Here is a 14,044-nt window from a genome sequence, read left to right on the forward strand (position 1 = left end):
TTCAGTCACTAGGGATGACACGTTTCCATTTAAAAACTAAATTTTGAGGGTTTCAGTTTGTGATGGGTTGACCTTGGCTGGCTGCCAGGTGCCCACCAAACCACTTTCTCACCCCCTCTCCTCAGCGGACAGGGAGAAAATACAAAAAGACCCCAAACCCCTTATGTGTCAAGATTTTGGGGAAAAATGCAAGCACTGCACTCAGAAGCAAAGAAAAAGAAAGATTTATTCTCCACTTGCCATCAGCAGGCATTATCCATTCAGTTCCTGGAAGTGGTACACATAGTGGTTGCCTTAACCACCCATGTCCCCTCTCCCCTTTTCCTTTTGTTCTGCATGATGTTTTAAAATATGGAGAATCCCACTGGTCAGTTTGGGTCATCTGTCCTGGCTGTGTCACCTCCCAGCCCCTCATGCACCCCCAGCCCACAGAGGTGATGTTGGGGTGATGCTGTGCAAGCACTGCTCAGCAATTATCAGAACACTGGTATGTTACCAGCGCTGTTTTGGGTACAAATATAAAGCACAGCATTATAATGGTGTTATGAAGAAAGTTAACTCCATCCCAGACAGCCATGGTGTGCAGGTAAATTATTTGTTGTAGATATTTCCAGCTCCCATACAGAATATTCTTCTCAATTCTAAATAACTCATGACATCTTTATTATTTAACATTTTCTAGAAACTGAGGTATTTTTCCTTTTGAACTTACACTAACTAGGAGTTTTAGTGGACCACATTTCACGGAGCTTTGTTCTTCGTGAAACATTACATGACTTTGCGATTTTTATAACTCAAACTTATATTTTGAAGTTAGGTAGCAAAATCCAATGATGCATATATTAACTCTGCTAATATTTTAAATAAATTACTTTTTTAATGGTTTCAAAGTAGTTGCTCTGGGAACTGTAGTTAACCTTATTCCTGTGAAGTGATTTATTAATAGACAGTAGGAGCCCTTTTTATCTAACTGAGGGATTAAAATAATATTAAGTTGAAACTGTCTAGTTTCCTCCCTCTCTTTTTCTGTTCCTTTGTAAGATAAATAAAGGTCATTTGAAGTTAATGGCTAGTACATTTGGAACTAATAACAGGAAATGCTCTTTCTAACAATAGGTAATTTCTCTTTTTGGCAGGGCTGAACCCATTTCTAAGATGTGTTCACTGGCTCAAAATTCTGGTAAACTTGAAGCAGCAAGGCTGAACATTTCCATGACCGCTGCCTGCTTCAGGCCAAATTTGATTTTTTTTGTGCAAAATCTTCAGAAGTTTCCAAGGCTGAGACCCATTCCCTTGCTTGGAATTATTGACAGATTGTTGGTTTGTTTTGAACAGTTGGTTCAACTGAGTGGTTGTACAGCTCAGTTGTCTTAGCATTTAAGGCTAAGGAGTTGAAGCTTGTTCAGATGGAAGAGTCTTTTGTGCTAATCATATGTCCTCGGCCATGGAAGTCTGTCCAATGTGGATAAAGTTTTGTATGACTCCAGATATAGAAAGTTCAGAGATACTCTGAAGGCCACCTTTCCTGGAATAGCATGTCCACCCAGTATGTTTAAAGAGGCCTGAGAGTCAGTGTGAAGATGGAGCCATTTGGTGGAAGGGAGGTAATTGGCAATGAATACTGGAGTGCCTTGGGTACAGGGATTAAACAAGAAGCTGTGAAGAGATGGACCAGACTAGTTTAGAAAATCAAAATGAGACAGAGTGATACCTGGAATATTGTGGTCAAATGGAGGGAAAGTTGCAGACGGGTTAAACCTGGGGGAGATGAACAGAAAGGCATGGGCCAATCAGCCCATGGTTTGCTCAAAAGCCTGAGTGGAAGGGTCTGTTTCCTTTGTCTCAGGGTTGCATGAAGATATTTTACTTATGTGAAATCTACAGCCAGCTCTACATCTGGAACACAGGAAAAATTTGTTGATGTGGTAATTTGCTGCCATGTCTCAAGGATTTGTTTGATGGCCTTATATGTGAGCTATATTAAAGAAAAAGCAAAAGTCATTAACAAACTGATTGAGGTTTAGGATGGGAAGGACAAGTTACATTCTATAGCCTTGTCAAACTTAACTTTTGTGATTTAGACGTATTTCTTCCTGTGCACCACTGTTGTAACATGAAGTGCTTGCTTGTGAAATAAGCCTAACCTTGAATTTGGTGCGTTTCTAGTTATCAGCTGTGTGAAGGATAGTGCTGCTTTGTCTGTGCTACTGGTTTTGCAAAATCTGGATATGTGTAGTGAGTAAAGCAGGGGGTATGGGAAGTAAAAGGAAGTTGTTATGGATAAGGTAGCTGAATCCATCCGTGGAGACATGGGTCCTGACTCTGTCATTGATGCAGAGTTTTGTCTGTCGCTCAACAGTGGCTTAAGATTTTGAAGAATTCATCTTGTTTCTTTATATTGAAATTGGGTACACCCAGACTGATTTGGAGAAATACTGGGTATCTGTAGAGGTAACCCAAGCCTATAATTTAAACATATTCAACTGTTAGGAATCGGAGAGCGAACACCCTGAGACCCCTGTATGTTTTTGGAAATTAAGCTTATTTTACCTCAGTTTTCAGGTTGTCCTAGTAGCATGGATATTGCCATTCCCACTTTCCAGGGTGCAATATGAAGATTGATTATGGCTGTGATGAGAGCTATATGAAAGCTTCTGAGTAAACCAATATTCCTACATTGATGGTAGGATTTGAGTAGTCTGGTCCTAAAAAAGGACACAACCACTTATAGAACCATTTCTGCTGTGTACACAGTAAAGCAGGGGGCCTTGTCAAAGGATAATGTATGAATACCTTATTAAAGACAATATCCAAATTCATATATGCAAGAGGGACAAATTAAGCTTGTATAGGCAGCCATTCCATAACTTATAAAGGTTTGACTTTATGATATTCTAAATACTCTTTTCATGCAGTATTTTTTAAATGTGTAATTTATGTTTCAGCTGGGAAAGAGACTGGTAGAATAATCATAACTGGGGGATGAAATAGGAAGTTTAGAAGAATTGAAGACCTCCAGATTTAGTTATAGGTATTTTTCTTTGTGTAAGAGTAATGTATAGAGTATAGTTTTGTGGTAACTGATTTGAGAATGAAATGACTATAGAGAATATTTCCACAGTTGCAGTATTCTTAGAGGTGAGCCCATGGCACCCTGCAGGAGGCATTAGCTTGAACACTGGGAAATTTTGCCCTGTTGCTGTCTATCTCTGTAAGTGGATAAAGGCAGGCTTCTCCTTTAAAGGCTGAAAGCCTTTCACAAGTGCTTTATTTGCACTAAAAATAAATGCTAAATTGCTAAGGGCACATTGTGGAAAATGAAAACAACCCTTTATTCTGTATTTTCTATTCTGTAGGTAAAATACAAAAGAGACTTTGAAGAAAGCAAAGGAAGAGGGTTCAGTATTGTGACCGATACGCCCGAGTTACAAAGACTGAAAAGGACTCAGGAACAAATCAGTAATGTATGTGACTGCAACCTAAAGTGATTGTAGATGGAGAAATAGTGTGTCTAAGAAAAGGTGTGTTTGTTGGTGGTTTCGATGAAGTCTGTGTGAGTGAACAGTCTGATTTTGGTGATTGACTTGTGTATGTCAGATTCTGAAATGTGTGTAACTGTATACCATGGACTTGTACAGCACATTGGCAATGTGTGGTCACCTCTCCAACTTTCAGTTAGTATGCTCAAAATATTTTCTTTATTAAAATGATTTGACACATTTTGCTCTTTTAATATATTTGTCATTGAGTAAGAATACTTTTGGAACTTTAAAATTTAATTTTTATTTATATAAAGTATATAGATTATGTAAGTTAAAAAGTTTTGTCTCTTTTTTAGCAGGGGCCGTCAAAATTAGCAAAACAAAAAAGAGGGAATTTTCTAGAAGCAGATAAAATTTTGATGCTGACTTTTAAAGAAAAGATGTGGAAGACAATTCTGTGCAAGATGACAAAGAAATGGCAAATAGCAAAACAATGTATTTCATTAGCTTACAGGAGTGGGATTTTTAAAAATGGGACTTTTCCTGACTTATATTTTTGCTAAGAAAGTTATTTATTTGTACTTCATTCTCTTGTAGCATGTTTAACTTATTGCATGATGGAATATTGAGTGATACATAGTGCAAGTTCTGATATGTATGAAATAGGTAAGAACTAGTATGAACTAGAAAAGATGCAGAATCAATACTATTCACTTTTCCCGACTTGCCTTCTGATCATTCTTTTGTTGCAAGAACTTGCCCCTATAGATTATTTTGTGAAAATATTTTTCAATCATTCTCTGTAGTAATAAAATAACAGCAAGGCATCAGAGACACACAGTGTAAGTATGATCAGAAAAAAATAATGGGATTTATTTACTTGAAAGAAAAAACTTTTTTTCAGGTTGGGATATTATTGAAGAAAAAAGTAATTGAAAAATTATTATTTTTCACAGCAGTGGAGGTTTACCATTCTTGCCAAAGCATTCACTATTTAAGATTTGATGTCCAGAGCCAGTCTTTAAGATGAAAAATTTGGGCTCATTTCCTGGAGCCTTGGCCAGTGGAGATGACAGTTAATTTAAGAGCTGTGCAACTGTTCCTGTGTGTAGACAAGATGAGAACAAAAGCTCATCTCATGCTCATACTGGGGCTAACTGAAATTACTGGCTTGTAAGAGAGAAAAATGTATTCTTTGGAGTGGCAAAAAGCATGGCCATTAAGACTTCCATTTGAGATCTGGGAAACTTCAGCGACTCCCTGGTTTTAATCAGCTGCATTTTTTATTCAGACCGGGAAGTTAAATTAGGTCCTCTCCCGACCTACATAACTTCCTCAAGCAAGAGTGATTCCTTTCTGTGGGGTAGCTCTGGAAGGCATCAAGGAGATGAAACGAGCGAGGTTCTGGTGAATGCTTAATCCCTCGCACGGGTCTGCTCCCCAAGGAGGGACTGAGAAGTGCCCTGCAGCAGGCCTGTGGTGCTCAGTTCGGGATATTGGCCTGCCAAGAAATCCATTCAGGCCTCCCGAGCCCAGTACCCTCAACATCAGACTACAGGATAGTAGAACTTATCTGTCTCTTGTTCAAAGCACGTTGTGTTTTCTGTTGTGGGAAAAGGAGATAATAAAAACAAGCAGTTTTGTGTCATGGGAAAGAGCTTTCTTCCCATCTTTGCTTTTGAGTGGATCAAGGGAGTTTCTGTTCTAATGGAATATCTTGTTCCAGGATTTATGATACTATCTGGCTCCTGAACCAAAGATACTTACCTGCCTTTTCAGACCCAGAAATAGCTTTTTAAAATGGGAAAAGTGGTTTTATTTCAGGTTTTTACTCTTGGTCATTGCCTGTATGACTACTTTTCATTTCTAAACATGCTATTCTTAACAATATAGGTTTGATTTATCCGGTAGAGAGTTGTTTACTTTATGTATGCTGCTGATAGAGATTCCAAGTCAGGGACCCTATTAGAAATAATTACTCTTGAAGGGTAAAATGGAATTTTAAAAGGTGCATGATAAAAGAAGTTGCATTTAATTTCTGTTTACACTGAAATAATTAATTTATAGCATTATATCCTAGAAAGATAATTCTGCATAGGTGACAACTTCAATTTAATTAGAAAGCTCCTGTATTATAGAAACGCCTTCCACAGAGAGTAGTTTCTGTATTTGTCAGATAAGCAGTATACATCATGGACTAAGGATCTAATCAAGATTTCAAGACACTGAAAGGTAAGCACTTTAAAAATTCTAAAATGATTTAAATTTTTTTATACAGAAAAATGGAAGAATATTAATATATCTATTTAATTTTCAGTTTAGTTTTGATTTCACCTTAAAGTACTAGAAACTCCTCAAAGAGCCCATTTGAACCAAAATTGAAAGGGTAAGTGAGAACAGTTAGTTGTGTAGATACCCTTGATGAGAATAAATAACAAAATAAATTTTATTATAATAAATGTTAAGTGACATAAATATTTTTAAAAGAGTATATTTTTTGTCCTGATATGAAGTTTAGCAGCATATGGATATCAGCGCATTACTCTGACTTTTTAAACAATCTCTTGTGCTATGAATATAAACCTTGTGAGGAAAAAAAATCATGGGGGTAGTGGAAGGAGTATGGGTAGATAAGGGGGTTGAATTTTGGTTGTTATTTTGCCACCAGCGATCCTTCCTCTGAAGATTTAGTCCAAACTTGTGGACTTTATTTTATGACTCTTATGGAGGAATCAGGACCAGAGTGATGCTTCTTAGACAAGAATGAAATTTAATCCCATGACTTTTTTAGCATGAAGAGCCAAATTCTGCGGATATGCCACATATTTTGGCATTAAATATGTAGTCAATAAATAAAAAATGTGTGTTGTTCTCACAGAGAAATGTATACATTTTGTCAAAGGACCTTGTAGTGTTTTTTGTCCATTTTGAACTTTGAGAAGGTTTTCAGAATGAATGCAAATACTCTCAAAATGAAAAAGCCCCTGCCCCATGTATTTTTGTAGGTGATTTTGCAGTTAAGCTAGCTGCAAACAGGTTTTGCAAGGATGAGATTAAGGTGGCAAAAGGAACAGAATAAATAAAGATGATGGCAAAAGTGTGGGTCTATCATGATACAGGGCTAAATGAGGGAGTGGAAACTCAATCTAGTACTATTTTCTTTGGGGAAATGGAACACTTTCAGCAGTCTGCAGCAATGAGCTGCAGCTTACTGCCACTGCACTTTTATGTCTCAATATATGACTTGAAGCGTGTTTTATCCTATGTGAAATAAGTTGCTCTTTCTTAAATATGTTTCTGGTAAATGTCTGCAAAGTATAAAAGAAAACAGGTGTCCATACAAATTGATGGAGTGAGAAGCTTTCATTAAGATAAAGGCCAGTGCTTGGATAGCAGAGGTTGCTGGCTTGGTTGTATGGCTGGAAGGATGCATGGAAGCTTTCACAGTGCTTGTGCTCATTGCATTAAGAGCCCATGTGAAAGCATTCTTCACTTTGGCATTAATGCTGTTATGAACTTGAATCACATAAGAGCAAGAAGCACCACACATTTGTGCCCTTCTTCTCCTGGAGACACAACAAAATGAAGTCATGCAGTTCATTTATTTGCATGTGACTCATTTTCCAGTAGGTTTGGGTTGTATCTGAAGTGAAAACAGCATGAAAATAAGAAAACAGATTAAATCTGCTTTTAAAAACACATTTCCAAGGCATCTTATTTTGGTGAAGGACAGTAGAGTTAATCAAGAGAAGGTCACTGAATCATCCCTCTGTGGGGTAAAGGAGTGGCTTCCCAAGTTGAACTCCTCATTGAAGTTAGTGAAATCTTTATTGGATACAAAAAATGCATGAAGATCTTGTAGCATTCTTGAAAGTGTTGTATGTGGGTTCTAATGAGAAAAGCTGTGTATTAATTTTCTTTAAATGTCTTTAATGAAATATGGTGCATGGTGTGGGGCTTTTAATTATCAAGGGTTGCATTCTATCTCCAGTTAAATTTATACAGCTTCAGGGGATGCAGAGGAGGACAGGAATTCCCCCATAATTTGAATCAAATGAGCACCTGTTGTCTGGACAAAGACAGAAATGATAAGGAAATTGGGCACTACCTCTGATGTGATAAAAATACGTCTTCAGAAGGAACTAAAGGAGGACACAACCCACATTGCTACTGTAGTTGTGCACATCTGTACATCTCAAATTAGAAACTGTCCCTGACAGACACTGAGCCGTGGCTCCCTATTTGGAAGCTATTGGCAGAGTTGTTCAGTCTGTTTACTTGCTCAAACATAAAATGATCTCTTAAATTGCCAAAACAGATTGTAGAGAAAATTGGCAGAAGATGTTAACAACATGGCCCAGAGCTCCACTTGTAGGATTCACAGCACAAAGACTGCAGATACTTGTCTCTAAGTGGTTTTTTCCCTCCATTGAATTCAAGTGAAGGAGAAGAATAGGGAACAAGAGAAATTAACAGCAGCATCAATGTCTGCATTTCACAAAACCAGCCCTGGCACATCAATGGAGAGACTGGGTAAGCATTTTAAATTGTATGCAAAAGAGCTTATGCTGTTCTAGGGGGTTTTACTGCTTCTGAAGTAATTAATATTTTATTTCTGAGCCCTTATACTCCTAAGCATGATTTTTATCTTGCTGCTGTTTCATCGGGAAAATAAGCATTTATTTATGTATGACAATTGTGTTGACTGACATGGATGGGATAGCACTTGTTGAGCAGTGCCCTGGTGCTGCATGTCTGTGGCAGGTGTGCTCAGCCAGATGCATCCTGCTACTGATGGCCTTCTGCTGCCCTTGGTACCTCTGACAGTTTAACATGAGCTGCAACTCCAAGAGGTATTCATTATTTGGTATGTTGTAGACTTAATTCCACACAGCTGCACTTCAAATATCTGCATATAACTCATGTTATTAAACATCTATCATTTGAGTTGAACAGCATTTTTCTGTCTGGAAACAAGACAGATTCCTATTGCTAAGATGAGTGTATCTCTGCAAGAAGGTGGAGTTCCTGCTGTGCTCCTGTGCAGTGAACATACATGCACAAAGTCCAACTTTGTTCTTTCTGTGGCTTGATCTTCTGAGCTTGTTTTGTGTAGATTCATACAAATGGAAATTCTGAAAAGCCTCAGGTCCTTTGACTTTCTAATAGTTCTTGATGGAGTTTGATTTCTGATTTTCAGAAATCATTCTGCCTTAAAGTGCAAAGTCCTAATAAATGCTTTAGAAATTACTTAACAAAAGAATTACATTAATTTTCAATAATTATGAGTATTTTTTGCAGATTTTTACATAGGTTTTATACTTTGTAAGCTTTCAGAAATTTTAAAAATGACTGAGCACGTTCTTAAGAAATGATGAATCTAAGTAAATGTAAGTAATATTTTAGATAGAACTTGTGCTAAATGAGAAAACAGAAAGCTTTGAGAATTGTTTTGAAATCTCCAGGTGTATTGTACTTAAAAATGAAAAATCTTTCTTCACTGATCATTATCAAAATTAGCAAAATTAGAGACAGTGTTAAATTAGTTCCTATGCAAATGAAGTCTTTACCTACACTTTCAGGAAAAATTCTGAGGATATTTAGTGGCATGCTGCTTTGTTGGGCTTCATTACTTCTTTTTGCTATGATCCCTGTGAAGGACAGTAGTCACCAAGTATTCAGCGTTCTAATATTTTTTAATTTACTGTTTATTTATTGTATGTTTTGATACTCTACACACCATAAAATGTTGTAAAGCAACCTGTAACTTCTTTGTGGAGTTTTCATCAAAGCTTCATTCTCACTTCTTTAACTATATTCATTTACATTGTTTTCAGAGTTGTCCAAGAAATAAGGAGGTATTGGAATTCTCCAGTATGGAAGATATGGATATGTGGACCTTATTTAAATGAAGGACTACAGCACAGACGTTATTCATGCTAATACAGTAAGTAGCACCTAGAGTAAACCATTATCTTCTGTGTAGGCTCTTATTAGAGGTAGAGGGAGGCACAGCCTTTGCTAGGGAATTTTACAGTTGCTTGTTGGGGAGGAAAAGATTGCTGAGAATCCAGAGCAGTGTGTTCATGATTCATTGGCTTTTTTTTCTATTCCCATAACTTTTTCACATTCTCTTTTCTGGTGTCTCTTTCTCAATGCTTGTGATTTACATAACAATAGCTCCCAACATGTAGGAGGAAACAGTATTTTTAGACTCCAGAATGCCAACTTGAAGGATACTTTTTGGAATGTCAGATAGTCATTACAGTAATTCTGTATGAAACCGTCAGTACAGGTGGAACTGAATAATTTAGATGACTTAAACTATGGTTAAATTTCTGCTGAGCAGGCAGATGTTCCATTTTCAGCAATGTATAATTCAGTTATAGACCATATTCCATGGGGGTAGTAAAACAGATATCCTTAATGAGGAGACATTCCTCACCTGCTAAAGGTCAACTTCCTGATCCAGAGCAGGAGAAGCATTAGAGTCTATCAGTGATGTGGTTATAAAACTGCTTCTTCTGAAATACAGGTGGAAAGGTGCATAACTCTTCTCTAGAAACAGCAGAAGCATTTTATCTTTGAGAAGCTGGAAAACAAACCCCTGCCCAAGGCATAACTGCATTTGGAAAAATGGTTAGCATTAGCAATAAGGATTTATAATGCTGTTAGTGTGCTGTTTATTGTATGTCTCACTGCCCACAAGAGTGTTAGGTGTGTCAATTCATAGAGGCCTTTGGGTAAGTCCACTGAAACACTATCTGCAAATCTGTACTGAGGTTCTGGTAAGCTACTGATGTGTGAAAGAAACATATTAGCAAATAGTGTAAAATGGAAATTCCTTTCTGTTGCACACAAGTCTATTTGGACTTGAATTTCATGTGACCTTGGGACAATTTCTGCCTGGGGAAGGTTCCCTTTCAGAAGCCCCACAGTGGGGATGGTAAGCAACCTCAAATGAAGCTTCTCAAATGTGACTCCTCAGAGATGCAGGGGGAAATATTTTAGGATAAGTGGATCTCTGATAGTCAAAGCAAGCAGATGTGACGCCTACATAGCTGCTTCTTAATGATCTTATTCCATCTGGCTTTATTCTATAGGGTTGCTTAGAAAAAATTTTTTTTCTCTCTTTTTCTTAGGCAAGTATAATGTGATGCTTATTGTTGTGGTTTCTTATATTCTTCTAGAGTTTCAGAAGTCTATTTTATAAGTTTACAGAAGAAATTATTTTAACTATTGCCTTTTTTTTGTATTAGTGCTTTCATATGAAATCAGTTGGTAGCAGAAGTATGTAGCCTCAAAGTTTCAAAAAGTTTTCCATGAAGTTCCACAGGGAGTAGTATAGTCTTTCTGATTCTAATTTAAATAAATAAATTTGACAGGATGACTGTAACCTTGCTCACTGTATTGACAAAATAAAATGAGTTGTGTGGTGGAAATAAAGCAAGCCGTCCAGAAAAATCCCCAAAGGCATGGATTTACTGCATATGTAAGTGGGTCAACTCATGCATGAGAAATGAATGCTAAATGTAAATTGGTTGCAAAACTGTAGACTTTAAGTAGAATTGAATCAAGTGATAACCTAAATATTTTGATAGGAATGTCCTATCACGCCTCTCTTTGGAAAACAGCAAGACAGCTCAGCATTACAGAGAAATAGTTAAATCATGTATCTGTGTAAACTGGAACAATGTCATTGCACTCCAGAATCAAAGGCATTGCATTCATTTATGTTCCTGGCATTGGTAAATTTTAAGTTGAACCTGTATTTGTTTAAACATGTATTTGCTTTGATGAATTGCTTTATGTGATACACACTTCAATTCAGTAAGACTGCTCTATTCTTTGATGAGCAAAATGTTCAATCCAGCCTAGAAAAATACTTCTTGGGTTTTTCCTGCCTTAAAATAATAATAGAATAATCTAGATAGGGAATACAAAAGAAAGAAGTAGAAATTTCTGTCTTGCTGATTTAATTTTCTATTTGTGATAACATTCATATTGCAAGGCAAGGCTTATATGAAGGGCATCAGTAATTTAAAAAACTACATAGTCTTCAAATATCTAGCATAACATTTCATGGACTTAATTTTTAATCACCACTAATTGCCAACTTGTTGACGGATTAGTGTGTTGCAGATACATATTGATCTAAAGGTCTGTACTCACTTATAACTCTGAAAATTCAGATTGAAGGTTAAAACAGCTATGTAAATGTGAGGAAAAAATAGTCAGGTATGCCATTTCCACATTTTGCTGTGGTATTGACTGTATTGCATATGCCTCTTCAGGCAGTATTTTATGGAAGGAAAAATTCCAAGCTGTAATGAAGAAAACTATGAAGTGTTTTGTGCTAAGTGTTGTAAGCACCTGTCCATTGTCTGATTAAAGGATGTGAGTCTGTCTTTAAACACTAGTGACTTCAAGATTGAACCTGCTTGGAAGGTTTTTTTATGTTTAAGTATATGGCTCTTTTTTTTCCTGTTGTGATACTAAGCAACTGAATTATGACAAAATCCCAACTTATTTTTCCGGTATCCTTGAATATATTGAAGTGGTATCTAAATCACTAATTATTTTTAATGAGTACGTACTTTTGAAGTCAGTCTTTTTTACATATAGAAAAAAGAGAATGAAAATAAAACCTCTTCATGGCAGCTCAACTTGGGAGCTAATTAAAATGAGGCTTTTAAAATGGGAAAAATTAATTAGCCAAAAAGTTGAGAAGTAGGAATTGGCACCTCCAGAGATCTTTGAGTAGTTAAATGCTTGCAAGGAAAATATAATATCTTATTTCCCTGTTTTATTTCATTGTCCATTGCCTGCTTATCATTTTACCTTTTAGTTCCCTCTTACCTAATGGTTCTGTGCTTTGCATCAGTTGCTAGGGCACCATTAAACCTCCTGCTGAAGAACAAAACATTCTGCTTCTTCTAATACCATCTTTAATCTTGATCCCTGGAGATTTTAATGTCTCACCCCTATGATGCTCACAGGCTTCATTGACCTTGAAAACAGGAGTATCTGGCCCTCTGTGGCACTTTTTTTTTTTTGGTTGTTGTTGTTTTGTTTTTTGCATGTTAAGATAAATTTAAAGGATTTTGTGATTTCCTCTAGGCTGTCAGTAGATATATTTGTTGTGACAAAGGCAGCAATGTAATATGTATAACCAATGACTGGCATTTTTAACCATCCAACCATCCTAACACAAGAAAAGTTTACTTCTCCAAGCAGTAAATTAGAGTGACACAAGATTGTGTTCTAACCCTTTCTGCTCTTGTAATTATTTAAATAATGATTCAGTTAAAGAGATATTTATGTACTTTTTTGGAAGGCTCTTTGTCTCACACCAACACAGTCTCACTGTTAGAAACCACATTATTTTAATGGAAAACTGAAGGGTGTTTCTTCCCCACCACCTCCTCCCCAGATCTGCCTTGAGTTTCTGTCTCTCCTATCTTCCCTGAGTTGGTGAGTGGTGACCTGGTTCAGTCCCCACAAAGGACAGTGTATAAAGGTGGAGATGCTGAATATGTCACTAAGTGAGCCAACCACAAGCAGAAAAGAGGGGGTCTGAATGTCAGTCCCTAGTGGACTTTGGGAAAATACTCTGAAGACAATATAATTTCAGAGGTGGCTTTTTTGAACTTCAAGTCTTTTCTGAACTTCTCCCTGCTGGGTCTTGCCTTCCTTTTTTCTTTACTGGGGAATAGTGGTGTAAAGTGAACCCATACCCACTTTGGCCAGTCTAGTATTTTTCTAGCCTTGTGAGGAAAGATATACTCCAGAGTGTGTGACTTCTGTTGCCAAGGTTAACTGGTTTTTATAGGGTTTGGCATAACAGGAGAGCTGTTCCCAGCTTCCACCACAGTGAGTGGCTGAGTAGCTGAGAAGGATAGTGTGGCTGGTGTGGGTGTTGGCACAGCAGAGATGGTCTTTGAGGGAGGACTGGAGGATTGTCTTATGAGGAACCCGTGGCAAGACCCAGAGTCTGTGCTGGGACAAGGTCTGGGTGTCTCCAGGCTGTACCTCGGAGTGCCAATACTGAGCAGGGTCCTCCTCCCTCCTCTTATCATTAAGTGGGACAAGGGTACTTGGTCACCTTTCATGTTAAGTGAGATTGGCTACCATTTTGTTGCAGAGCTGAACAGTTGTGCTGTTCCCTCAGGTACCACTGATGGAAAGTGAAGCATTCAAATTATCTGTGGAGGTGCCTCAATCTCATCTCTCGTGGTTTCTTGCCTGCTCAGCAACGATACTTGCTCTGGTGTGGGCTGGGCTGCCCTTGGCTGCAGTGTTGTGAGAACAGGAGGAAGGGCCAAGGGTTTTATTTGCCTGTGCCAGCAAGCTGTAGATGTGACCAGGGCAAGGGTAGCAGGCATGGAATGAGGTCACTTGTTTGGCATTGCCTTTTGTTTAGTGTTCCTTTCTGCACAGTGTGTGTTTCTGGCTCAGATGATAGCTGACATGCTGTCTTGAATTGAGTTAGCAGTCAGGGTTCTTTTCAACAGAAATGGAGTGGCTGAAAGGCTGAAAAATCTTGGTGTTGATGGAAAATT

At 37.6% G+C, this 14,044-nt stretch overlaps 1 protein-coding gene and 1 long non-coding RNA gene across 6 annotated transcripts in view; both read left to right on the forward strand.

Moving 5' to 3' along the window:
* Positions 1–14,044, forward strand: part of NEBL (nebulette) — a 246,967-nt gene that overhangs the window by 106,756 nt on the left and 126,167 nt on the right. For both annotated transcript variants that reach the window (XM_063150199.1, XM_063150191.1), the window contains exon 4: positions 3,357–3,464. In XM_063150199.1, the coding sequence (XP_063006269.1) occupies positions 3,357–3,464 (108 nt within the window). The remainder of the gene's footprint in view (positions 1–3,356; positions 3,465–14,044) is intronic.
* The window catches only part of LOC134414912 (uncharacterized), a 44,495-nt gene continuing 33,921 nt past the window's right edge, over positions 3,471–14,044 (forward strand). Inside the window, exons 1-4 of one of the 4 annotated variants that reach the window (XR_010026875.1) lie at positions 3,471–5,714; positions 5,800–5,868; positions 7,801–8,015; positions 9,320–9,429. This is a non-coding gene — a long non-coding RNA (uncharacterized LOC134414912). Of the gene's footprint in view, positions 5,869–7,800; positions 8,016–9,319; positions 9,430–14,044 lie in introns of all 4 variants that reach the window. The other 3 variants (XR_010026873.1, XR_010026874.1, XR_010026872.1) reach the window with 3 other exon arrangements.

This window comes from Melospiza melodia, chromosome 1 (assembly GCF_035770615.1).
Source record: "Melospiza melodia melodia isolate bMelMel2 chromosome 1, bMelMel2.pri, whole genome shotgun sequence".
Lineage (NCBI taxonomy): Eukaryota > Metazoa > Chordata > Aves > Passeriformes > Passerellidae > Melospiza > Melospiza melodia.